The sequence below is a fragment of the Erpetoichthys calabaricus genome, chromosome 17 (genome assembly GCF_900747795.2).
Source record: "Erpetoichthys calabaricus chromosome 17, fErpCal1.3, whole genome shotgun sequence".
Lineage (NCBI taxonomy): Eukaryota > Metazoa > Chordata > Cladistia > Polypteriformes > Polypteridae > Erpetoichthys > Erpetoichthys calabaricus.
In genome coordinates this window covers 47,460,861-47,487,451 of record NC_041410.2, presented here as the reverse complement: position 1 = coordinate 47,487,451, position 26,591 = coordinate 47,460,861, and the positions used below count along the sequence as shown (strand labels likewise).

Here is a 26,591-nt window from a genome sequence, read left to right as displayed (position 1 = left end):
ACATCCCGAAGACCACCCAGAAGTCTAAGAGGATGTTCAGTGTTGTATAGCCCCCAAGGTGGCATGACAGTGGAAAACCCCAGTATTAATTTTGGCTGCAGAGTGCATCACATAATCACCATACCGTCCAGGGACTTTGATAGAGACACAATGGCTAATTATATTCCTGCTTCTCCTTCTCCTCTTCTTTCCATCCAATATTGGTACCAACATTCAACTCGCCTGTGCACTCTGTAATGTGTTATATTCTTTCAATTGGTTTTATCACATTATTAGAAACAAGTGTAAACAGTTGTGAGTTACTGTGTGTAAACGATGGCATCTGTGCTGAAATGGTATTCAACATCTGCCGCTTGTGCTTACCATTTTGCATCAATGTGCAAAATGTGTGTTTTCATGAATGAGAATATGTTTAAAGTTTTGCAAAAATAATAGTAAAATAAAAAAGGTGAATTAAATCTGCAAATTATTTCTAACAAGGTCAGCATTTTTTTTTTAAAAGGTATTGCCAGAAGAGCCACAGTTTCAATAAATGAGTTTTGGCAATTGACAGTTTTGTTCTGAGATATAGTGTTTTAGCAATTAACAAAAAACTGTAAAAGATTACTTTTTTCAGTAATGAAAACTGAAGTGAAAAGGGACTCAGTTTGAACTAATACGACAGCAGTGAACTAGCTGACCCTCAACTGCATATACCATGACTTCAAATAACTTGAAAGTGGGAGGTCAGCTTTCATCTTATCTAATAGTTAAAATGCATGATGCAGAGAAAAAAAATAAAGCACATATGCCTGATTTAATTCTTTTTCACAGTTTACTGAACTAAAACCTACATGGCATCTATTGATAGTCATATGACAGTAAAAAACTGTATATATTTTGGCCAGTCAGTTCCTTGGTATTTTTTTTGGGGTGGGGAAGGGGGGTTTCGGTATCATTCATTTATCAAACACTGTTGCATGACTTATTCTTGCATTAAATTATGCTATTCAAATATTAATAAACACTTTAGGAAAAGAAAAAAAAAAAAGTAAAAACATACACAAATATTTTTTTGTGATCATACTTTGTTTGAAATACAAAAGGCAGCACACAGTAAAGGAAAAAAATAAGCCATTTTGACAATGCTCAGTGCTCACCCCTCACCCTGTCACCGCATAACCAAACCCAACCCTGCTACATTAAATTGAGAACGAACAACAAAAAAATAAAATAAATAAAAATAAATAAATAAATAAAGGAGCCCAAGAGAGAATGGCACAGCACCAATCTCATTAAGAAGAAGAAAAGCTAAGGATTCGGGCTGTGGCCAGGACTTGGGGTCGGGGTTCGGTGGTATTCTTGCTTGAACAAACTGTACTATATCTGTCCAATTATCAATGTAAGAGTCAGATGCACCGTTGACCTTCAGGCCAAACAATTCCAAAAAATATGATTAAACAGGTAAAGACTTCCAGAAAGAAACAGAAAAGGAATCAGACGATTTCCAGTGAGAGGCAAGGGCAACTTTCATAATGATTGTCCCTAATGCAATTAGCCTCTGCTAGATAACTAATAAATGATGTAAGGAAAAGTCTAGAATCAGAAATGTGGGGAAGCAAGGGGATGTTATTAAAGTGAATGGAAGTAAGAAAATCGGACACCCCAAGGCAAAAACTCCATACAAAAGGGCAGTACAAAGACAAAACATATGCATATATGTTGCTGGGGTGTTCAGGGAACAAAAGTGACAGTTTCAGAGGACAATCCCCACATATTCTTTAAAGGGGTGATGACATATAATTAGTGGAAAAATTTAAATTGACTTTGTTGATAATCAGGATTCCTTAATATCAATAAAAATTTTTTAAAAACTAATGACATAGAACTGAAAAAGGGACTTCATTGATAATTGGAAATATATGATGCCTTACAAATCACTGTGTATTATGTTGGCACTAGTTTGAGACTGGGGTACAGAATAAGCAAGAAATTATACAAAGAATGGAAAGCAAGGATAGAAGAAATTGAAACCCCACAAGCTGTAAAAATAGGTCTATGTTGTAAATGAATAAAAAAATAGAAGATGAATGGATAGAAAAGAAGGTTTTCAGGCTCAAAGGCCTGATTCATCACATATACCACCCAATGTGTGAATACCTTTGGTAGGCCAAGGCCGGAAAGTAATGAGGCCACTTCCAATACACAGGGCTGGGTTATAAAAAACAGGAGAGTAGACCAAGACACCTCTTCACTTTATGCAATACTTGTAAAGTGTAAATGAATAGAGGACCTGTCTTTGAAGCCCTAAAGCTAATAATGGAGAAGGGGAGGGTGGACTAACAGCAACCATGAGGGAGGGTTAGCAGAGTGGGGCATTTATTGTCATTCTGGATGGAGTTCCAAAGCCCAATGGTATAACTCAAGATCAGGCAGTGATATGGTACCATTGCCTTTGCCTTGAATTAATACAGAATGTTTAATGGCCGGTCTTTTAGACATGAGCTTACATTGAACTAGGAGAGATGGAAGCACTACATTAACAAAACTGGAGTGGACTATGTCTGTTCTAATAATAGTCAATCTGGATTTGAAAGATAAAGGCGTAGATAACCATGAAATCAGAGGCTCTCTAATCTTAAGTGTTTGGCGATAACAGAGTAATAATGTCTTGCAGTGAAGGAAAAATGTTAATGCCTAGATATTTAAAGTAGCTAAAGAGATGTATGGGGGAAATGAGCAAACTTTACAAAGCAAATTTAGATGTTGTGGCAGACAGTCGGGTAACGCCTCAACAGTGGAAGGACTGGGGGAAGAGAGCTTATTCAGGGCATTACGTCCTCCGGAGTGCTAGGTGGCACCCTCTTGAGTTGCAGCAGTGCCTCAGACTCCCACAGTGCTAATTGGGAGTTCAATTTTGGAGCAGCCCTGCATGACAACATTTACACCACACCCGGAAGTGCAGCTCGAAGGAGGTCATTGGACACGTGGAGCACTTGGTGTCCTATAAAAGGAGCCGGCCACCACTACTCCGGGAGCCAGAGTCAAGAGGAGTTTGAAAAAGCTTGCTGGAGGAGTGGGGGGAATGAGAGAGAGAGAGGAAGTGTGTTTTGTGCTGTGCTTGTGCTGCACAGGTGGGAAAGGAGAGAGGGCATTTCCCACGGGGAAAAAGAAAAAAAAAGTGTGTGCTGAACTTGTGTCCTGTGTCTGTCTGCGTTTGTTTTTGGCGGCAGGAGCAACCTCTGCAGGACACAACATACAAGAAACCATTCTGACCAGTTTATTTTATAAACAGACATTCATAAGAATGAAATAATTTAAGAATGTTTGGAAGATCACTAGGGACATTCCCAAAGAAGAATTGAATATCATCTGCATTCTGTAATATTTTATTGTGGGAGCCAAACATTGAGACCGACATATAAAAATTCTCACCTGGAAACAAAGTGTGCATCATCTGGACAAAAAGAAACATTTAGAACCCAAGATCCATGGCCACTCAAGGTACCTGCAAGGTTAGCATGCTGCCTGTAAAATTAAGACATCATTGTTAATATGGGAAGCGCCTGCTCTATTAAAAGAAACTAAAATTTAGATAAATCTGTAAACATGAAACTCCATTAGTCTGACAAAAACTAAGAAACACATTAAAATGTATGCCATTTTAAAAGTTTAATCCTTATTCTGCAATATAAATAAGGTGGACAAAATTTAGACATTAAAAATAACTGCATGGAATTGTTCTGACTTGCCCTGATCTATTTTAAATTTTATATAGAAAGGGAACCAAGAACACACTATTGTGATCTCTGCTACTTTCTGGTCTTAAATAAGTTATCCTCGATCTTTGCATGCAGTAGAATGCATTTACTGAAAAACATTTCAGAACAGGTTAAATTTCAGGGCACTTTTGAAAATAATTTTTATTAGCAGAAAATTCAAAATATGATCTTGCATATAGCATTGGTCACAAGGCAGATCACCTGTCCACCACATGGCCCTCTTGGGGATTCCAATTTACCTAAAATTCATATTTTTATTGATAAGATAGGAAGACCTTGTGTACCCAGAAGAAACCCCATCCAGACATGGAAAAAATGGAAAATCTAAACAAACAACAGTGCAGGATTTGAAAAATGGATGCCTGACCCATGAAGCAGCAGCATTAATCAATGTGCCACCATGCCACCCTGCTATCTACATACAGTCTGTATGTTCACTTCATGTCCATTAAGGATTTTCACAGGATACTGGGTTTAACTTTATTCAATAAAATAAAGAATATTCTTTTTTTCCTTGTTCATGCCAATAAATACTAGTTCAACCAAACTCTAAACTCTTTAAAAGCTTCCAAGAGTTTTACTGGTGGATTGAACTAAAACCTCCTATAGCAATAACTTATCACTGCCTTACAGGATTCTCTGGCAACAATATTATATTTGGGGATTAACAGAATAAAGACCTGGATATAACTGTGCACCAGACATTAAGGTATCAACATCTGGTTACTCCCCATTCGTTTCAGAAATTGGGAAACTACAAACTCTATCCATTTCCAGATTTCCTTTCTAACCTCTGACTCTTGAGGATTTTTCTTCACATGACTGATCCCTTAAGTTCCAGTAACTCTTTGTGGGAAGATGAGCCACATGAGGATATAATTACCTTTTTGAACAGATTTAATATGCAACACACATATATTCTATATAGAGGTTCACACTAACACTAAGTAAAATACTGTTAATATAGCAACCATATCAACTTCCCTTGCAATCTCCGTGGCCCATGATGTAACTTCAAAGGATGAAATATCAATTTGTTTTGAAATACTAATTGAAGCAAAGCAATTACATTAAAACAACTCTTCCTTAATGTGTGTAAAAATGTACTGCAATTTCTGTAGAAATTAATGTTAAAAATTACTGACAGTCATCACTGCAAACACTTTAGCTAAGGTGCAGAATAAACCAACTGATTAATTTTCAAAGAATCAATGGCTTCCTAATTTTTTACTTTGTTTCTAAATTATTTTACAGTACTTTGGAAAACGGGTACAATGTGTACCTAATTTAAAAAAAAAAAAACTTACACATCATAAATTTTAATATATCCGTCATCAGATGCAGTGACTAAAAGTTGGGAATCTGGTGAAAATGTCAAAGATCTGATTGGCATGGCATGACCTGTGAAGAAAAAAACATTTAAGAGGTTATTTAGCATATTAATTAGAAAAATAGCTGAGAAAGAAGATGTGTATTACAATTAAATGAAAAATATATACATCTGTAAATCCTTTCAAAAGTCCAAAAAAGTTACCATTGTAGGGTATATACAGTGTGACAAGCGGCTGGGGGACAGATCCAGCCAGGACGCTTGGAAGGACCGGGAGGTGGAGTATTCATTCTCCGAGCCACGAGGGGGAAACCCACCCTGGATCGGGAGAGTAGCAAGGAGGCTCAAGCCCATTGGGGCCTGTGGCCACTGCCAGGTGGCGCCCCGAGCTTCAGAGAGCCCAGGAGGCATTCACTTCCGCCACACCCGGGAAGATGGATGAAGAGCCTTCCAGGGACGCCTGGAGTGCTTCCGGGTGCAAGGGCAGCACTTCTGCCACACCAGGAAGTGCTGCCGGAAGAATGTCATCAGGCACCTGGAGCATGTCCAGGTGAGAATAAAGGGGGCCACCTCCCTACAAATCGGGGAGCTGGAGTTGGGAGTGGGAGCAGGATGAAGCTCCCGTGGAGAGAGAAAAGGTGGCCCACGGACATTTAATGAGAGGCCCGTGTTAGGGGTGGTTAGGTCTGTGCGGGACTGTGTTTATTGGTGTTGTGTACCTTTTGATAAAGATGTGGTCCCAATCTGGTGGTGTCCGGGCATGTCTCACAACATAAATGCAGAGTATTTTAGTCTGGGCGTGGTCAGCAAAGTTTTTATTTGTATGGATGAAGCCAATCAGTAATAGCATCAAAACAAAGGGTTTCCTTCAGTGATATCAAATCTCAAGTAGCGTTCATCGAAAGGATCTGTGTAGTTTCTGGATCCTCCAGGAACCTTTTAGTAATAATGCTTTATCTGAAACATTTACTCTTATGTAAAGTTCTTTTCAGAACTACTGAGTAACTTTAGTTCCAAGGTTTCTCTTGCAATTCTTGAATCTTTACATTATTGTATGGGCAGAAAGAAAACTGAATTATAGTAATATTCAAATAAAAGATGAAAGACAACTTGTCTTGTGCATTGACTGAGAATGAAATGCCCGAGGGTACTTTTTTTTTTTTTTTTTTAATATATTGAGGTTTTGTGGCTTGTATAAAACAGCTAACCCAGGCTATACTTTTAGGCATATTCCTTGCAAGGCCGCATATGTGGACATATTTTCAAATCTAAGAAAAGCCTTTTCTGTACAGGCAATGGTATATCAAGGGGCTCTGACAAAAGTGACAAATATATCAAATATAAACAATATTCCAATATTCTCTGGTGCTTCAAACACCATAACCCATCATGTATTTGGGCACAGGCTGATTTTAGATATTTTTGACCACAGCATATTAGGACCCCTCCGTGATAGTACATTATGGCCATAAGCCACTGATTATAGGTGGTGTACTTCATATTTATCAAATTGTTTCCAATACTTGCAAGTAGTTATAGTATATCTCTAGCTTCAGTGCCAAAAGGCAGGCATTTCTTTCAATGCTGCTGTTAAAAGAAGCCTTTCTGAAACCTAGTCTACGTTGTAGGATGGTGACTGCCAGGCCATGTGTACCCAATTTAAATTGCTTTAGTGAGGTGACCATCCAAAAGAAGAGTTTATCATTTTTTCCAAATTCAATAAAACAGTCAATGTCGAGAATACTTAAATAAAAAGACATGAACTTTAGTTTGGATTAATCCTTATAACATTTAACTCTGGACGTCACTATAACCTTTATTAGTCACTAATTCGTCATGCTCCAAAGTTAAGGTGGTTTCATAAAATATAATACAACTCATCCATCTGTATTAATCACAACAGTTCTCTATTTACTGTCAGGCTCTTTAAGTTGTTTAATTTATGTTCAGATATGTATGATACATCAGCTTTATCATTGGTATTTGACAAAAGAAGTTTAAAACATAATATTTTACTTTTAGATAACCCAGTTTTTTCAGTGATATGCAGTTTTACAAAGACTAGATTATAGTCAGTATTGTGCGCCTTTGAGGGAATCAGTCTATCAACTTGAATGGAATTCACAAAGTTGCTGGCAATTTGAAGAATTTAAACATAGAAATGTCTCTAATTTTCTAACAGGAATCAAAGAACAATTCAATCAATAAATAACAGGGTGCTGTAGCAATAGGTAAATAGTACTTTTAACAACAAACTGTTTTCTTACCCTCCAAAGTGTGAAGAAGTTTTCCTGTAGCAATATCAAAAATGTTGATAATACCATCTATTGCGCCACTAGCCAAATATTTCCCATCTGGACTCTAAATAAAAAGGAACATATTTGACCCATGGCATTAGAGTAAATAATTAAGCATACTAATGGAGAAGGAGACAAAAAGCAATCCTTACATAGGCTATACTCAGGATAAATTTTCCTCTTGTGTCCAAAGAAAACTCTTTCTTCCCACTTTCTACACCAAAGATATTGACTTTTCCTAAATGACTTCCTGTTGCCACATATTTGGAATCCGGTGAAAAGGCCACAGTCCAGGCATCCACTAAAATTAAATACATAGGAAAAAAAAAACAAAAAAAAACTTTGATGTGAATTGAAACGATTTTGGTTTGTACTAGGAGTATATTCACAAAGCATCACTTTCAATAATTATGATAAAAATAAAACTACATCAGCTTGATACTCTCAGAAAAAAGGAGTCCAATAAGCCTTTGAGGCTCTCTGAAATTCAAGATGTTATAAACTCACTGCAAAAAGGGGATAGCTGCAGGCACAGAAAGTTAAACAGTAGAATAAAAAAAAAGTTTTCTACTCATTTATTACTTGTTGCAGCGTTTCCCCCGGCTTGTATTAATGTGTTGTTTTTTTGTACATTACTATTTTTCATATTTTTATGTAATTCCTTGTTTGCTGATGATTTACAAATGATGTACTGTCACTTTAAATGTTCATCTATTCCTTGTGTCCTGTGGTACTATAAAAGGGGCGGAGTGGTGGCTCTGAGGCTAAGGATCTGCGCTGGTATCCCGAAGGTTGCCGGTTCGAATCCCCGTCACTGCCAAAAGAGATCCTACTCTGCTGGGCCCTTGAGCAAGACCCTTAACCTGAAATTGCTCCCGGGGTGCTGTACAATGGCTGACCCTGTGCTCTGACCCCAAGGGGTATGCGAAAACTAACAAATTCCTAATACAAGAAATTGTATAAGGCGAAATAAAGAACAAAAAAAAAAAAAAAAAAAACCTGAGAGGTACTTTAAAAATGAAACTTAATATAAATAACTAATAAAATAAAAAAAACCAAAAAAAAAAACCACAAAAACAAAATTTCAAAGTATGAGTAACAATGGCCAAGTAATTAATCTTTACAATAACTAATTACTAAATTAATCATTAATTGTTTTAGTTGGTATCATTTTAAAGTGAACAAAAATATTGAAAAGAAAAAAAATAAAACATAGGGTTACTAGAATTATACAATAAAATACAGTATACAAGTAAAAGAACACTTTGTGAAATGTGAAGAAGGTACAGAACACCAGACAAGTGCAAGGGACAAAGGGTCTTAAATACTTTGTGTGATATGGCTTTCATATCTATCATTTAGCTGGATACTGCTTCACAAAAAGGCATGGCTAGAAATTGTGTTAACTTTTTTTATACATGTAATAATGTAACTATCTAATTATGCAGAAATAACAAGGTACCAACTTAAGAAGTTTGCCTTGCATACTGCTAACTCTTTTCAATGTACAAGCTCGACTATAACAACTAATCTTAGATTTAGCTGCAAAAAGTAAATCTGGACTGTTAGGCTGTAAAAGGAGGGCCTGCTCTTGAGATTGTTACGGTGCTGACTGCTGCCACTGTGTGGCTAGAGTGTGAAATCACCAAAATGGAACATGCTTTGGGATTTGAAGTGATATCCATACAACCTGCTTATTTGTGGTAACAATTTAGTTCTGAAAATTACCAAACAGAAGAACTCATTACAATGACTGTCATCAAGAGAGTGCTATTGAGCACTAAGGATAACTGGGCACCCAGCTTAGATTCTCAACATTAGGCATTTTTACAAGATATAAAATCTTGCAGCATTTGATGTGGAAAGCATTGTATTAAAAATGTTAATCCACAGAAGGCCAAGTGAAAAACATTTGATCCATCTCAAAAAGAGCAGCAAACCACTCTATACTCAATAACATCACAGCAAGAAGAGCTGGTCCATTCCTTAGGTAACTTAGGTGTCTGCCAATGGTATCATCTGAGGGGTGGCATTTATGAAAGAAATGTGGTGCGTAGTCTGGACACCAAGGGGGACAAGTCGTTGAAGTATGATAATGCCCGTGACTGTACACAAAGGGGCACCGTGTTTGTGTTTCTCAAAATAAAATATTAATGAGTATTCATATTAATGAATGAAAGTAAAGCCAAGAGGACCCCACCCAATAGTCGTCAAAGTGTGCAAACTCCACTCTACTCACTACCTTAAAGTCTGCAGTATGTGCACAAAGCTCTGGACACCAATTAGGGACGATGTCCACTAACCCTGGCTAGGGCTCCAAATGGGCTTTGACCAGCATTGTCAGCAAGCCTTAACACTCCCAGAGCTTCTCTCATTTCTTAGTTCTGGAGGAGCACAATACAGTTTGTCATTACGCTCTATAGTATAATTATAAGCCAATGAGTGTTCAAAGAGGCAACATTTACTGAACTTTGTATATAAAAGCCAGATCAAATGTTATTTACCTATTTATCTTGATTTATTTACTTCCTACAGCATAAAGTCACAAGTAGACTGCAGAGCTTTCCGTGTACATATACAAAGTACAGCGATGGCAAAAGTGTGACTTGCATTCTTTCTCTGATGTAGAACCCTCATCATCATCCGAGTTCACCTCTGTTATAGCACGTCTTTATGTGAAAACAGCAGTGTCAGATTGGGGGAAGTGTGAACGTAACTGGGAGAATAAAACTGAATAAAAAAAAAACAATGCTAACCTTTACATGTACCATACATTTACACCAGCTGTTACAGACTCAAATCAAATGTATGTTTTCATTCTAAAATAGTAAGAATAAGAGCAGTTCACTTCTCAAAACGGAGTCGTGTGGGATCGAACTCGTGACCTTTTGATTACCAGTCAGCAGTTCTTATTGTTACGCCATCAAAGCAGGCGTGTTAAAGACGTGTCAATGTCGTTGCGCTAACACGGGTTCTTTTTCTGCAGTTATATTCTTGAATAAAAGCGCACTTGTTATACTTGTACCTTTTGTGAAAGTGTTTGATATTTGGACTTCAGGCTTCACACATTATATGCTTCATGTCTATATTTTGTCAATTATTACTAAAACATGAAAACGCTTCTGTTTTAACAATGTGTTTATATAGATTCATGTGTGTTCTGTGTCTACAACAAATGTATGTGTTCCAAATAAAGATATAGTAATTATAAAAGGTGTCATTTTGAATGACTTCTCACTCTATACAACTCTAGGCAACTGACACGCAGGTAAACAGACTCGAGCTGAGAAAACCTTGTGCGGCGGTGGGGGGGATGTGATAGCTGGCTGCTTTCTGCTTATTGACACATTTAAAAGACAAAAGATGCTGACAGAGAGGTGCAAAGGGATTTAAGGTGGGCCGGATTTACGAGTTTTTTTCGTAGGCTTTGGAAATTCTAGTGTTAAGGAAACAATGAGTTTGGCAGTATTCTACCAGTGTAAAGCAACTTAGAAAGACAACACTTCAAAAATCAGCCACAATGAAACAGAAGGCTGGTGACATACAGATGCTCCTGTCACCCACCACAGATTAACACTAAAATAAGCAATGTGTCATTGTAATGAATCCTTGCAAGCAATAATTGGTTTTGTGCAGCAAATTTAACAATTAACATAGTCACAAAATTCTTTTTAAAGGAATAACCCCTGCAGATGTAAAAATGTAAAATTCCATGGATTCATTACCTGGACCTGCATCCATTGATTTTATCTGTTTACCAGAATCCAAATCCCAGAGGCGAATATGAGCATCTAAAGAACTAGACGCTGCAATGCTACCATTATGACTTATATCTACAGAAACCACACCAAGCTGATGACCTTCTAGTGTCCAGTGTAATTCAAGCTTCTCGTCTGTCCTAAGAAAAAGGCAAAAAATGATTGTCATCATAAAATGTAATATTTTTAGCATGGTTATTGTTCATACAGCTCATAAAAATTGGGTATTACAATAGATTTTTATTTAAGGAATTGATTTAAATCTTTCAAGAGAGTATTCAACTGAGTATTTATATGTGCTTTATGTCACCAGTCCTCTAAAATTTAACAGAGAAAATTTTCAAAAACCACAATTTAAGATTTTTATAACATTTCTCATTTTAAAAGCAACTTTGACAGGAGTTTAGTCTTTATTTTTTCAAAATTTTTCAAACCTAAAAACATTAACCATGAATCCACATGCTGTACAGCTGACAGATCAAAAGTCACTATTCAAATACAACTGTAATTTAAACACAGTCTTATTCAGAGGCAAAAGCAGACATTCAATCATTGGTTTCATCTGTGCCGATTCTGGCATTGAGTTACTCCAGACACACTATGCAAAGCTGGTTTGTTTTTGCACTTCAGTTCCATGATTGGCCTTTTTGTAATTCTGAATGGTTAGCTTGTTACCTACATTAGTAAAACTTACAGTCCGACCCCTTCACAATGTAGTGTTTTTTTTTTTTTTTTCCTACTCCACTACTCTGTTAAAGAGCCTCATCAGTGTCAGACAACACGCTTTGTCCCACCATTAGTTTGTCTCACGGGATTGCTGGTTTGATGCATAATGTCTAAAACAATGTGGTGTTATTAAAAAAGTCCAGCCCACCTTTATTAATATAATAATGAATCTTTAAAAGGAGGGGAAAAAAGTAGCCACTTCGTGCAGACCATGACTTAATACCCTTATGATCCCAGAATCCACCTGAACAAATACTTACCCATACAATTAGCCAATCAGCCCACCTGCAAGCATCATCTCATTTTACAATTTATCTACCGGTTTTACATACATCAATTTGGAGCTGCCTCACATATTTTAAAGATGCCACCTCTTTTCATTTGCAACCAGTTATCTTTATTTTAGCAAAGCAATCATAAATAGCAAGTTTTGATGTTGCACATCTCTTTTTGTGAGGCATATGGTTTCATTGTTAATTACAAAACATACTGGTATAATGAATCCAAAAATCAAGATAACTACTGCACTGTAAAATTTGTGTACTGATATACCACTATCCATCCATCCATTTTCCAACCCACTGAATCCGAACACAGGGTCACGGGGGTCTGCTGGAGCCAATCCCAGCCAACACAGGGCACAAGGCAGGAACCAATCCCGGGCAGGGTGCCAACCCACCGCAGGACACACACAAACACACCCACACGCCAAGCACACACTAGGGCCAATTTTAGAATCGCCAATCCACCTAACCTGCATGTCTTTGGACTGTGGGGGGAAACCGGAGCGCCCGGAGAAAACCCACGCAGACACGGGGAGAACATGCAAACTCCACGCAGGGAGGACCCGGGAAGCGAACCCAGGTCCCCAGATCACCCAACTGCGAGGCAGCAGCGCTACCCACTGCGCCACCGTGCCGCCCGATATATCACTATTTACTATAGAATTTTTTTTTTAGTACAATGTTTATGGTTATCCAGTAACTGTAAAACTTTTATGTAAAAGCAATTGTCTGCTGCACAACACTGTACCCCATGTGTGAGCCTGGTTGCAGAGACAAAGATGAGTAGCATACCCCAGACAAAAAGTGTGTAGTTCAGTAGTTGTTTAGTGAACTGTAACTTTTCGCAAAATTTATCTTATAATAAATGTGTGTATATTTACGGTAGTAAACAACAAAAATAATATTATAGACACAAAAGAAATCCAACAAAATACTAAGCACAAAACGATAAACACTTAGTTTTGCAGATGCAGATGATGGTGGTGGTGCAGTTATGAAATTAAATCCCCTGTGAACAGCCCCCTGAAAGCTATGTAAAGTTTTCTCCTACTGGGATGACGATGTAAGTGAAGATTTGTAGAAGTTGGTAGTGCTCCCAGATGAAGACATTTTCCAACCAAGACACAATCACACAAACAAGTGGGCACAGGACAAAAACATAATTATGTTATAAACATGTAACCCAGTGTGTTTAATTATAATCCAATTGGGCAGTGAAGCACTCAAAAAGAGACCACTGACTGCGATCCTTATGGTTTACTTTTATAACTAGAGCCCTCATCTGGTTTCCCCCAACAGCCCTCAGGGCTATTGCTGAAGCTCCCCAATAACGCAGTACTCCTGGGGTTGCTGGGATTTGCAGTCCATTTAAGAGGTGCTGCTACAGCATCATCTGCAGTTTTCCACAATAGGCTGGAAAACTTGCAAAACAACTTCCATTTAACTGCAGATGACAAAAATCATGAAAAGCACAGACCACAAGGGCTGTCCTGTACTTTTTTAACCCAGCCCCTGAAGTCACATACAAGACATTATAACTGATCAAAAAAATCAATGAGGTGACAGTTACTTTCATTATATGGTGTCACTTTTAGTCCTTTGGTGGGAGGAAATAAAGTTGTCATGTTTACTTCATATTCATTATCACATGATAATAAACAAACAAGATAAAGAGTAAAAATAGCACACCACTGCCAGATGTTTCTAAAATGAACATAAAAGGACTCATGGACACTTACCGTGAAGGAGAAAAAACAAAACGTTTCAGAAAAAGAGCTTGTTCCACTCTTATGACAGCACAATGTCTTTCTTTACTAAGGCAAGTGGCAGCAATAATGGAATGAGACCATGAAGAGAACAGGTGCCTGCACATCACACCTAACTTTACTAACTTTCAGAATAGGTTGTTGTACCGTGTTAGCCATTATGAAGGCAACTCAGGCAAGATCTAATACAGAAACTGGAGTTCCTTGTATTTATATACACCCTAGGACAAAAAACAACACTGGAAAAGCTTTAAGTGAGACATCTTAAATGTAAAAAATAATAGACCTTTTCAGGCTAAGATTCATTTAGTAAGAGAGGAGAGCAATGTATGGTCAAGATAGTTGGATAAGATAACTGTCCAACTAAGTCTTTTGAAGTTTCTGATGAGTTTTTCAAAACAATGTGGATCTGTAGTCAGGTTATCTATGTCAGTCCAGAGATGCAAACAACCCTCATATCTGGCCATAAAACTCTGGTCTCTATTTAAACCATGTTGTAATGTGTTAAATTTTAGCATGAGTTTCACTTCCCATTCTTTTCTTTCTTGCTGTGTTCTGAAGTTGCCCATAAGCACTGTAACTTTAAAGTCCCTCTCACAGTGTCCATGGCTGTTGAAGTGGGCTGCTACAGGAACATCAGTGTTTCCATGCTTGATGTGGAACCTGTGTAAATTCACTCTTTGACAGAGCATTTGTCCAGTTTCTCCCACAAAGAGTGCAGTGTCAGGACATTTCATACAGAGAATGAGGTAGACTACATTAGATCTACAGGAAAATTATTCCTTTATGTGATGTTCTAGTTGGCAGTGTGGTATAATTACACGGTCTGTATTATGAATGCGAGCACACGTTTTACATCTTTTCTGTAGGCAGGGAAATGTGCCATTTTCTGTTGGTCCACTTATGGAGTTTCGGACAATTAGTTGCTGTAGGTTTGGAGGTTGTCTGCATGCCAGGAGGGGAGGTTCTGGAAATACATCTCAGCGTTTCATCATGGTTTAGCATTGGCTTAATTTCTTTTATAAATTTTTCAAAGTGCTTCAAGATGTGGTTTATAGGTGACAACAAAGGGAATGCGGTTCTTGTTGTCTGTTTTTATATTCCAGAAGGTTGTCTCTGGGTATGGCAGTAGCTCTTCTTATTTCAGTGTATGTTGTTTTGGGGGTATAAACTTGTCTGATGAGATCTTGTCTAAGCTCCTACAGTTGTTTATCCTGGTCTGTCGGGTCTGAGCAAATAAAGTTGTAACGTACTGCTTGGCTAAAAATAACGGAGCGCCTTATATGTTTGGGGTGGAAACTATCACTTCTCAGGTAGGTCCGTCTGTCTGTTGGTTTGTGAAAAACAAAGGTTACAAGGGCGTTATCTTTCAGTTGAATGGTAGTGCCAAGGAAACAGACTTCCGTTTTTGAGTAATTCAGTTTCAGCTTTATGTTGGGGTGGAAAGAATTAAATTTATTATGAAAATGCAGGAGGTCCTTCTCACTGGCAGTCAAGATTATGAAGATGTCATCTATGTAATGGAGATACAACATTGGTTTTAAGATGCACGTTGTCATAAAATCTTCCTCCAATTTTGCCAAATAGGTTTGCATAGTGAGGTGCAAACCGACAGCCCATTGCAGTCCCCATTTGTTGCAAGTAGAATTCTTGTACAAATGAGAATAAATTATGTGTCAGAGTGAATTGATTCTGTGGGTAAATCATGTTGCCTGAGGTACGTTTCACATGCCAATATGTCATCATCATGGGGGATGTTTGTGTAAAGTGCCTCAACATCCATTGTGGCCAGTAAGGTTCCCTCAGGTAAGGGGCTTATAGCAGACAGTTTTTTTAAGAAATCAGTGGTGTCCTGGATGTAGTTGGTTGTACTCTAGGTGGGAGAAACTGGACAAACACTTTGTCAAAGAATGAATCTACACAGGTTCCACATCAAGCATGGCAACACAGATGTTCCTGTAGCAGCCCACTTCAACAGCCATGGACACTGTGAGAGGGACTTTATAACACTAGAATTACCAAAGCCTACGAAAAAATCTTGTAAATCCGCCCCACCTTAAATCCCTTTGCACCTCTCCGTCAGCGTCTTTTGTCTTTTAAATGTGTCAATAAGCAGCCTGCTATCTCATCCCCCCACTGCCACACAAAGTTTTCTCAGCTCAAGTCTGTTTACCTGCGTGTCAGTTGCTTGAAGTTGTATAGAGTGAGAAGTCAAGCAAAATGACACCTTTTATAAATACTATATCGTTATTTGGAACACATGCATTTCGTGTGTGTTCCGTGTCTACAACAATCTATGTAAACACATCGTTAAAAGAGAAACGTTTTTCATGTTTTAGTAATAATTAACAAAATGTAGACAAGAATCGTACAACGTGAGAAGCCTGAAGTCCAAATATCAAATAAACACTTTCATAAAAGGTACAAGTATAACAAAACAAGTACACTTTTATTCAAGAATATAACTGCAGAAAAGGAACCCGCGTTAGGCTGCGAAATTGACACGTCTTTAATACAACCGCTTTGGTGGCGTAACGGTAAGAACTGCTGACTGGTAATCAAAGGGTCACGAGTTCGACTCCACACGACTTTGTTTTGAGAAGTGAGCTGCTCTTATTCGTACTATTTTAGACTAAAAACATACATTTGATTTGAGTCTGTAACAGCCGGTGTAAATTTATGGTACTTGTAAAGGTTAGCGTTTTTTTTTTTTATTCAGTTTTATTCTCTTAGTTGCGTTCATGCTCCCCCTGATCTGACACTGCTGTTTTCACATAAAGATGCGCTATAACAGGTGTACTCAGATGATGACGAGGGTTCTACATCGGAGAAAGAATGCATGTTACACTGTGCTTACGGGCAACTCCAGAACACAGCAAGAAAGAAAAGAATGGGAAGTGAAACTCATGCTAAAATTTAACACATTACAACATGGTTTAAATAGAGACCAGAGTTTTATGGCCAGATATGAGGATTGTTTGCATCTCTGGACTGACACAGACAACCCGACTACAGATCCACATTGTTTTGAAAAACTCATCAGAAACTTCAAAAGACTTAGTTGGACAGTTATCTTATCCAACTATCTTGACCATACATTGTTCTCCTCTCTTGCTAAATGAATCTTAGCTTGAAGAGGTCTATTAATTGTTTCACTTAAAGGTTTTCCAATGTTATTTATCCTAGTGTTATATAAACACAGGAAACTCCAGTTTCTGTATTACATCTTGCCTGAAAAAGGGCCCTGAGTTGCCTCGAAAGCTTGCATATTGTAATCTTTTTATTTAGCCAATAAAAGGTGTAATTTTGCATGACTTCTCACTAACTTTCAGACTACATAGACACTACCTGCACAGCCTTGTGGAAATGTGTTAACTGTGTGCGTATGTATTTGACCAATATAATTCGTAACTTTTGTACAATCCTCAAATTAAGTAAAAATATATACGTGTTAAAATTCCCTCACTCATTTGGACACTGCAGAGTGTATATTTCTCAAATACATAGACAATAAGTCAAGTAAAATGGAAAGAAAAAGTCTTTTAATTTGAAACTGGTGAATAAAAGAAAACAACTATGCAAAAACAGTAGTGATGGCCTGCTTAGCATTCACACCTGTCTGGTATAAATCTTCTGCCCTATTGATATTTCCAACCCACATACCCCCTTTAAACAATGCACATTAGATACAGAGCTAACGCAGTGCAGGCAAGGCTAAGGTGAAAGTCTGACACCATCTTATACTTTAACAAGACAGCAGAAGTGTAATTTCCACATACTGCAGCTTTACCTATATCTTGTGTTGCACTACTCCACGGGTTTGCTAATGTGCTGTATTATATTGTTTATTGGTCATTGTCCGGGGCGTTGTTACATTAGTCAACAAGCAGGCACGATGGTATACCTGCTAACTAAGTTGCTCTCCACTAAACTCACTCTTTGTCTTATATACAATGCAGAATGAAGACATAATGAGTATATCCAGGCCACTTTAACATAATAGCTGTAAAAAGAATTCAGCAACTGCAAATCACCTGTAGCTTCAATGCAGAACTTTTACAGTAGTTGTAACTAGGCTCCAAAAGTGTTACTTGGAATGCACTGGAATAAGTTGCAATATAATGTTTTAAACTTTACTATTTTTCTGCAGCTGTACTCTCTCTCTCTCCCCAGACCATCATGCCTTTGCTTATTTCTTTCTCTCTGTAATCAACTGTAATGCAGAACATGTCTCAGTCAAAGTAAAGCTAGCTGCAACCATAGAATGCAGATTTTTCAAAACTTTAAAAGAACACTGAAATATTACTGTATTAGCTCATACATTTGTAAATATTAAACAATAGGAATTCTTAGTTTAATATATCTATAAAATGCTAAGTTTAACAAATTACATCATGAAAATTATAACGTCTCAAGTATAAATTTAAATGTTATTTGAGTCTAAATGTTCACAGTATTATAATGATGCAAGTTTAGTATACTTTAAGTCTGTCAACTGAATTCTATTGTTACAGCTTGGTGCAAAAGGTTAAGAAACACTTGGGGCGAAGAATTTAACATGCCACTTCAGCTCTGAGTTTGTGCAAACCTTTGCAAATTAACAATTGATCTTAAGATTGTAAACTCAACGTTTTTAGCATTATGATGATTTTGGGAAACACACTCCTGAACACAAAAAGGTTCTCAAAAACAAACAAGTGAAGCCCTTTTTAGGTGCAGCAAAAAAAAATAAGTGTTGCAAATAAAACCCAAACTCCATCACTGACTCCATTTTTATGTAGTCTGAAAACAGAATATATCAGCCCTTATCTTAGAACTCAATTGACTGTGCTTAAAATTGTTCTTTTCTTATTTTTTTCCCTTTTCCTGTAATTTAATGTCATTTTGAACACCAAAAATTACACTTACCACTTCCATACTTTAACCAGATCATCCAGTGACCCTGTTATGACTGTTTCTGAACCATCTCTTTCATTCTTCCCCCATGCTGCAGTCCAAATAGCATCATCATGTGCTACAAGGATTACATGCAAATAAAATAAACACACTATTATTAATCATATACTTTCAAAAAGGTTATCATCATGCTGTTTTTTTTAGTCATTATGGATAAATGTAATGTTTATATTATATGGTAATCTTTCTCTGAGTGAATGGTGACAATAGGTTAATTTGGCTTTTTCTTTGTTATTTATGCTATAATAATACATAATAAAAATTAGCATCAGAATGCACATGAAAAAAATTACTTTAAAGCACTACAATTTAATTTAACACACAAAAAGTAATCATTTTAATATTAAACTGAAAATTCTGCAATTTCATTACTCACCATGTTCTTGCTTGAAAAGTATGCTATACTGCAAATAAGATGATAATAAATTAATTATTTTATACTTATCTGAATCTAAATAAAAACATATCTAGTCACATACGCTGCACTTATAAACTGCATACATGGGAACTCATTATGAGACTGAAACTAACCAAAAAAAGACTGACTTCATAAAACATTAACATTCTAAACTGTAGAGGGGGAAATTCACAGAAATTCATGCACCAATCAAAGAGACATTTTCTGTTAAGTCTAACTTCTCATTCAATACATGCCATAAACACAGAATCTTAAATAAGTTTATATATATATATATATAAATATATATTACATACACTAGCATGAGTACCCGGCATTGCCCAGGAATCTATAACTGGTGAATTTCCTAAATGAAAGAAACATCATAGAAATCGAACAAACATTTTTCTGATTGACATTTTATTGTAATAGGTAATATAAGTGGTCATTTTAGAGGCTTTGGATACAGTATACAGTGGAACCTCGGCTTGCGAGTAACTTGGTTTACGAGTGTTTTGCAAGACGAGCAAAAATTTTTAATAAATTTTCACTTGATAAATGAGCGAAGTCTTGCAGTACGAGTAGTTTGTCTGCTGAGCGTCATGTGATCACAACTGAGCTGATGGTTCTTCTCTCTCTCTCTCTCACTGCGGGATTGTGGGCAATCGTCTCCTATTCTCCGTATGAGTCGGCGTGCCTCACTCATATAGTCAACATCCGTACGAGCGTATAGTGTTTACTATAGCCTTAGCATTGTGACTGTGTGCGCGCGCGTGCATGTGCGTGCGTGTGTGCTGTGACGTGCGAGTCCCCGTCTTGCACCCTAAAACACAAAGCTGAGTCTCAGTACTTTAGCAACACAAGCTTTATTCAGCTTGAAACAGCAACAGCGCGGTTATTTATACACAGACACAGCAGTCAGGCAGGGCCCTGCACATTTATAATGTTCCTTGTATCACCCATTGGGGGCAGGTGCTTATAGCATGTCCGCGATCTTTTCGGATTCGCTTTTACGGAGAACTGCTACAGCTTTAGGACACTCTTCCGCATGTCTTCCCGTTGGGTGCAATCCCACAAGAGTTTAGAAACTCACACCAGTCATGATTCTTTTCAAAGGTAAAGTGCAAGTTAATTTGTTTTATGTATTTTTACTTTATATTTTGTATTAATCATTTTTATATGAATAGTTTTGGGTTGTGGAATAAATCATCTGAGTTTCCATTATTTCTTATGGGGAAATTCACTTTGATATACGAGTGCTTTGGACTACGAGCACGTTTCCGGAACGAATTATGCTCGCAAACCGAGGTTCCACTGTATTTATTGTGTTGTCCTGGTGTTCCGAAAATGAACAAATTGTGAGGATTGCACACTGTAGAACATGTAACGTAGAGTTGTCTGTGTGAAAAGCATGGATTTTCCAAATTGATGTCTTTAACTTGGAGTGATTGCCGTTCAGCCTTAGTAATTCACACAGCAAAATCCAAACAAATAGGAAATTTAAGCCTTTTGAAATCAAAGGGTAAATCATTCGGAATCGGCGGAATTCATTGTATGAAAGCAAGTTGACGTCTTGCGCAAGGTTTGAGACAGCCTTGAAGTAGACTTTTTTGAACAGGAAATTGTAGACGTTTGAAATCAAATGGTAAATCATTCGGAATCAGTGGAATTCTTGGTATGAAAACATCTTGATGTCTTGCGCAATGTTGGAGACGGCCTTGAAATAGACTTTTTTGTGGCATCGGAAGTGGACTTTCTAATGCCATGTCTTTTTTTTGGTGGCATGGGTATATTAGCGATTATAATATGTCACATGGTATTACGTATTGAATTAGCACCAGAGTGGGATGAATGTACGTTATTTACAATATGTCAGAAAGCGAACAAATAGCACCAGTCAGTCAGAAAGACCAAGACTGAAATCTTACTGCGAGTCGGAAAGTGAGCAAATAGCACCATAAATACGCAAAGCCAGTCACGCGCACTGGGTCGTTCACGTTTTACATCCATACGGCAGTTTCCCTTCACACGATGAAAGCAGTCAGCTTTCTCATACTTGGACACTTATGCAATGTCTTGGCAATTTAAAGAAACATCGGTAAAGAGGGATGCACAGAGACCAAACGTGCAGCTAGATGGCGCCGTCGTTGACGTCTGTTGTAACATGTGGCCATCTTGTCAATGATAAGTACGGGGACTTTTTTGTGAACGTTGTGTCGGTCAAAAGGTGTCCTGCGCTTGACCAAGGACATTTTTCCCAACCAAACATACCCCATGACCTCCTCCTGGTCACAAAGCAGCCCAATGCCCAGTTTGGTGGTGATCGGACACCCGGTGCAGATTTGTATGGCGGACAAACAAACATACATAGACTCTGCTTTATATATTAGATATAGCTAACTACAATCTATAATAAGTCTTCCTGCCACTGAACAACTCCAAGGTAAGGGGATTTTAAGGATTGGCACTTGATTATTAGGACAGCATTTCTACAACAACAACAACATTTATTTCTGTAACACATGGTCATACAAAAGATGCAGTTCAAAGTGCAAATCCAGTTATTCATGTGTTATTAACTGCACAACTGAAATGCTTCCATTTGCAATACTTACTTGAGTGCTCATGATTAATCTGATATCTGATGATGATTAAACAAATGTATTCTGCAATAAAAAAAGACAATTAACTTTTTAAAATTTATCTGCTTTCCAGCACAGGAGATGAATATGAACAAAACTTTTCAAGGATCATTACCACCACCATGATACATTCTCTATTCAGTTGAATATAGAATAATAAAATTTGTAATTTAAATGTCTGGAAAAAATATTGATCAACACATTAATAAAGATACTGTGGAGTTTAAACTATTACTGTATTGCCCCATGGGTTTTCCATTCCTGTATTTATTAAATGTTTCATTATTATTTACTAATGGAATAACTGAAAGTTAATATTAATTTACAATAAATGACAGATCAGTTATCAATGTTTTACAATCTCCTTACATTGAGTGTGGTTTTAATCTCAGTCTTTGAAGTGTCTCTAAAGAGTAATGTTAGTTTTTATTTCTTTTCATGGCTGTAGAGCAATAAAATGTGTTACAATAAATAAAAACATAGACATGATTGAGAGATTCGGCAAGGGGCAGTGGCAGGGCCAGTTGTTTTGTGTATGTTGAACCAGAACATAGTAGTAAACTAACAGCAGTGTCCACATGCTTTCATTTCACTGCTAAATCTACAGTTTAGGGCATACACTTTGGCCAAAAACTTTATAACTCCAAGTTCTCCAGCTTTACATATACTGTAACACATAAATTGCTTGGTAATGTGATAAGTCAGTCAACGTATCTACTTAATTTCCATGAGTATTTCTCCAAAGTAATGACCAAGAGACAAATTTATTTCAGGTTTTAGACACTATGCCAGATTTTCAGTGTGTCAAAAGTTCACACATATACCAGCTTGATGGCCTCTTAAGAAGCATGAATGGCTCTGGAGATTAATGTTACTATTTTCAGCAGCTTCTGAAAAGCAAATTGTCATGATTTTGTTATGTTAACTGGGACACGGTTAATTGTGAATGCATATATGGTCTTATCTGTAGAGCCATGGCCTTATTGTGTTTAAGACAATGGCGAAATATCAAAAAAATTGATTTTTTTTGTTGTTTTACAAGACAGAATACATGTTTGTAAATGAGAGGGAGGTCAATGGAATGGTGAGGATACAGGGAGAAGAGTTGGCGAAGGTGAATGAGTTTAAATACTTGCGATCAACAGTACAGAACAATGGGGATTGTGGAAGAGAGGTGAAAATGAGTGCAGGCAGGGTGGAGAAGAGTGTCAGGAGTGATTTGTGACAGACGGGTATCAGCAAGAGTGAAAGAGAAGGTCTACAGGACGGTAGTGAGACCATATATGGGTTGGAGATGGTGGCACTGACCAGAAAGCAGCAGACAGAGCTGGAGGTAGCAGAGTTAAAGATGCTAAGATTTTCACTGGGTGTGACGAGGATAGATAGGATTAGTAACGAGTACATTAGAAGGTCAGCTTAAATGAGACGATTGGGAGACAAAGTCAGTGAGGCGAGATTGCGTTGGTTTGGTGCAGAGGAGAGATACCGTGTATATTGGGAGAAGGATGTTAAGGATAGAGCTGCCAGGCAAAAGGAAATGAGGACGGCCTAAGAGATAGTTTATGGATGTGTTGAGAGAGGACATGCAGGCGATGGGTGTAACAGAACAAGATACAGAGGACAGAAAGATATGGAAAAAGATGATCCGCTTTGGGAACCCCTAACGGGAGCAGCCAAAAGACGAAGAAGAAGTCGATATTTCTCGACACTGACTGATCGAGTAGGTCACCCTAGCCACGATCGCATGTAGGGGCGGCCTAAATTAGTTTTCTTCGCAAATTTTGATGACAACCCGAACATGTGCAGATGGTAATACAGATAACGCCTCCGACAGCCAAGACTCACCTGTAGAACACCAGGAAAAAGGTGGTCGGAAACAGAATAACAATAGTTGTTTGTAAAGAAGGGGGCGGCCTGACTGGTTTAATTCGGCGTGTTCTCAGGACCACCCTAATCGGTACATAAGTTGTGGGAAGTGCTGAACTTTAAAGAGTTTTTGAAAGCTTTAAAATGTTACTAGAATTGATGCTTTGAATAAAATCAGACTTGTTCAATTGCAGATTGTACTGAAGTATATGCAAAAGTGATGAATACGATGGGCCAACTGCTGACAAACGCTCGTTAACAAAATTCACGGTATATTCACCGTTATACCCGTAACCGCGTTAAACAGTTTTATGTTACGTACCTTATTTCAGCTACATCAGACACATTAATATGTAAACGTTCCACGATTACATAAATGCCTTATAACCGAAACGCGAACGTTTTTCAAAACAAAACAAATGTAGCTCTTCAGCAGTAGACATCAGGTTATTTTTTAATCAAAATAATCTTATGAGAAACATAATGACATTTTCACCTTCCAGCTCTAATACTGTTCTGTACTAAAAAAAAAGACTGCAGTTTTACCTTAAAGTAATGATACATTGGCTTGTTTGCAATTTCACAGCGCTCATTGAGGGGAGGCAGCCATGGCAGCCGGTTGCAAAGGATTGTAGGATAGACGGTCCTCCACTTTCAGCTTTGCTTGATGTCGGTATCGCTGTAGCTACCCGATCTGCGTGCCTACCAGATTTGCGCGCGCAGGCGTATTGAAAGCCTAACGGGAGGTAAAATTGTTTACGCATGCGTAAAAGTGACAGGCACCGTAAAATGCGCGATGAAGTAGGCTTTCAATACGCATGCGCTCGCGGATCGGGCCGACCGTCTCTCACTTCACACGTGTGACGTCTATGAATTATAGGCGATCCTACAGGCTGCTGTGAGCATAGGTTGTGAAGACCATAGACATAGAATTGCTAGACGCCTCATGACCAGCAGCATCGTACGTCAACGTCGCCGCCATATTGCGAGTGGCACTGCTGTGGAGTGAAGTAATGGATAAAGATGCCTCACACATATTCTGCTTGGGATTGTACAAACCGTTGTACACTCCAAACCAGATCACAGGGATTACATTTCATAGGTAAAGATGAACAATTGTTTTGGTTATATTTGGCCATTAGAAAATCCCGTTTTATAATCTTAACTTTAGCTACGCCAGGCTAAGCTAGCAAAGCTATGCATTTATGTGCTCAAGTGAGCCTCCAAACAACGTTTTGACTAAACGTATTTAGTCACGAACTATGTAGATTGTTGTTAGCTGTTAACATTTCTCAAACTTTGAAAGTTTCCCAAAGAAATCCATCTCAGGAAGCAGTGGGAGGTAGCCTTTAGATGGGATTTTGAGAAAGCTGTCCTGTGATGTGTGCCGTGCTAGTTTGGTAACAGATGCTGTACTGGCATCATATGATCAAAGCTACCACTAGCTCACATTAAAAAACAAAGGAGGTTTGAGGATTCCTTCTGAGGGTATAGTCAAGGTGGTCAAAGTAGCTGAGCGTGTTATCCGAAAGTCAACATTAGGACAAGCTGTCAGTGTATCTTTGATCAATCAGTTTGTTCGGGCTGACATTGTGTTTTGATGATGTGTTTTTTCTCAAGGTGCTCATTGAGGAAACACAGTTTGAAATTGACAACCATCATTTTATGTTCATGTCTTTAGTTGTGTCCGTCTTCCACAAACTAAGGCTGCACCATGTTGCCAAACTGAATACTCTCAAATTACAGAGTGGCAACACACAGAAAAAGCTATTTAAGACAGTTCTGTTTCATGGATTTTAGATCCTATCCTGTATATATTTAAATAACCACATTGTGTGCACGTGCGCGTGTGTGTGTGAGAGAGAGAGAGATTGAGAGAGGAATGAGTGAAATGTTTTCAGAAATTATTAAGCCAATTTGTATACAATAAAATAGTTTATTTTTGTCATTGAGTGTATCATTTCACTGTTAAAAGAAAGACCAGACTGCCAGTTGCAGTCTTACTATTTTGACTTTCAGACATTGGTCAAGTTTTCGTCTCAATAATTAATAATAATAATAATAATAATAATAATACATTTTACTTAATAGGCGCCTTTCTTAGTACTCAAGGACACCTTACAATATAATTAAACATTAGTAAAATTAAAACAAGAGAATGATAAATCAAAAAGCAATAATTAGCAAACAAACAAAGATAACTGGCAGTACCAGTGCAAAATTCACAATTGGTATGCCAGTTTGAAAAGATAAGTTTTGAGGGTAGTTTCAAAATGTGTTATTGAATCGAGCCGACGTATATGAGAGGGAAGAGAATTCCAGAGTTGAGGAGCACTACGAGAGACGTTCGAGCTCCCATAGAACATAGTTTTATGTGTGGTACAGAAAATCGAGCTGCGGATGAGAATCTGAGTGAGCAAGAGGAGTGCAAGTCTGGAGGAGATCAGTGAGGTTGTGGAGAGCTTTAAATCTTAAGAGCAGTATTTTGTATTGTATTCTGTAGTTAACAGGGAGCCAGTGAAGTTGAGAGAGAATAGGTGTAATATGTTCAGTGGATTTAGAACAGCAGGTTATAATCCTGGCAGCAGCATTTTGTATAAGTTGTAAGTGATGGAAAAGTTTTCGTGGGATACCAGATAGAATAGCATTACAGTAATCTATAAGTGAGGTGTCTAGGGCATTAACCAATACTTCAGTACTATGTTGTGTAAGAACAGGACAAAGTCTAGAAATGTTTCGGAGATGGAAGAAGGCAGTTCGAGAAATGTTACTTATATGGGAGGAATTATTTAATAATAATATAATAAT

At 37.7% G+C, this 26,591-nt stretch overlaps 2 protein-coding genes across 2 annotated transcripts in view; one reads left to right on the top strand and one right to left on the bottom strand.

The window, feature by feature from the left end:
- skic8 (SKI8 subunit of superkiller complex) overlaps positions 1–24,486 on the bottom strand; it is a 29,963-nt gene extending 5,477 nt beyond the window's left edge. The window contains exons 1-9 of the mRNA XM_028823234.2: positions 24,330–24,486; positions 21,891–21,941; positions 19,255–19,282; positions 18,831–18,936; positions 11,114–11,286; positions 7,541–7,689; positions 7,359–7,452; positions 5,069–5,162; positions 3,415–3,507 (exon numbers count right to left, since the gene is read on the bottom strand). Coding sequence (XP_028679067.1) covers positions 3,415–3,507; positions 5,069–5,162; positions 7,359–7,452; positions 7,541–7,689; positions 11,114–11,286; positions 18,831–18,936; positions 19,255–19,282; positions 21,891–21,902 — 749 coding nt within the window. The 5' untranslated portion in view covers positions 21,903–21,941; positions 24,330–24,486. The remainder of the gene's footprint in view (positions 1–3,414; positions 3,508–5,068; positions 5,163–7,358; positions 7,453–7,540; positions 7,690–11,113; positions 11,287–18,830; positions 18,937–19,254; positions 19,283–21,890; positions 21,942–24,329) is intronic.
- The window catches only part of ubl7a (ubiquitin-like 7a (bone marrow stromal cell-derived)), a 1,205,533-nt gene that overhangs the window by 850,698 nt on the left and 328,244 nt on the right, over positions 1–26,591 (top strand). The gene's annotated exons all lie outside the window — the stretch shown is intronic.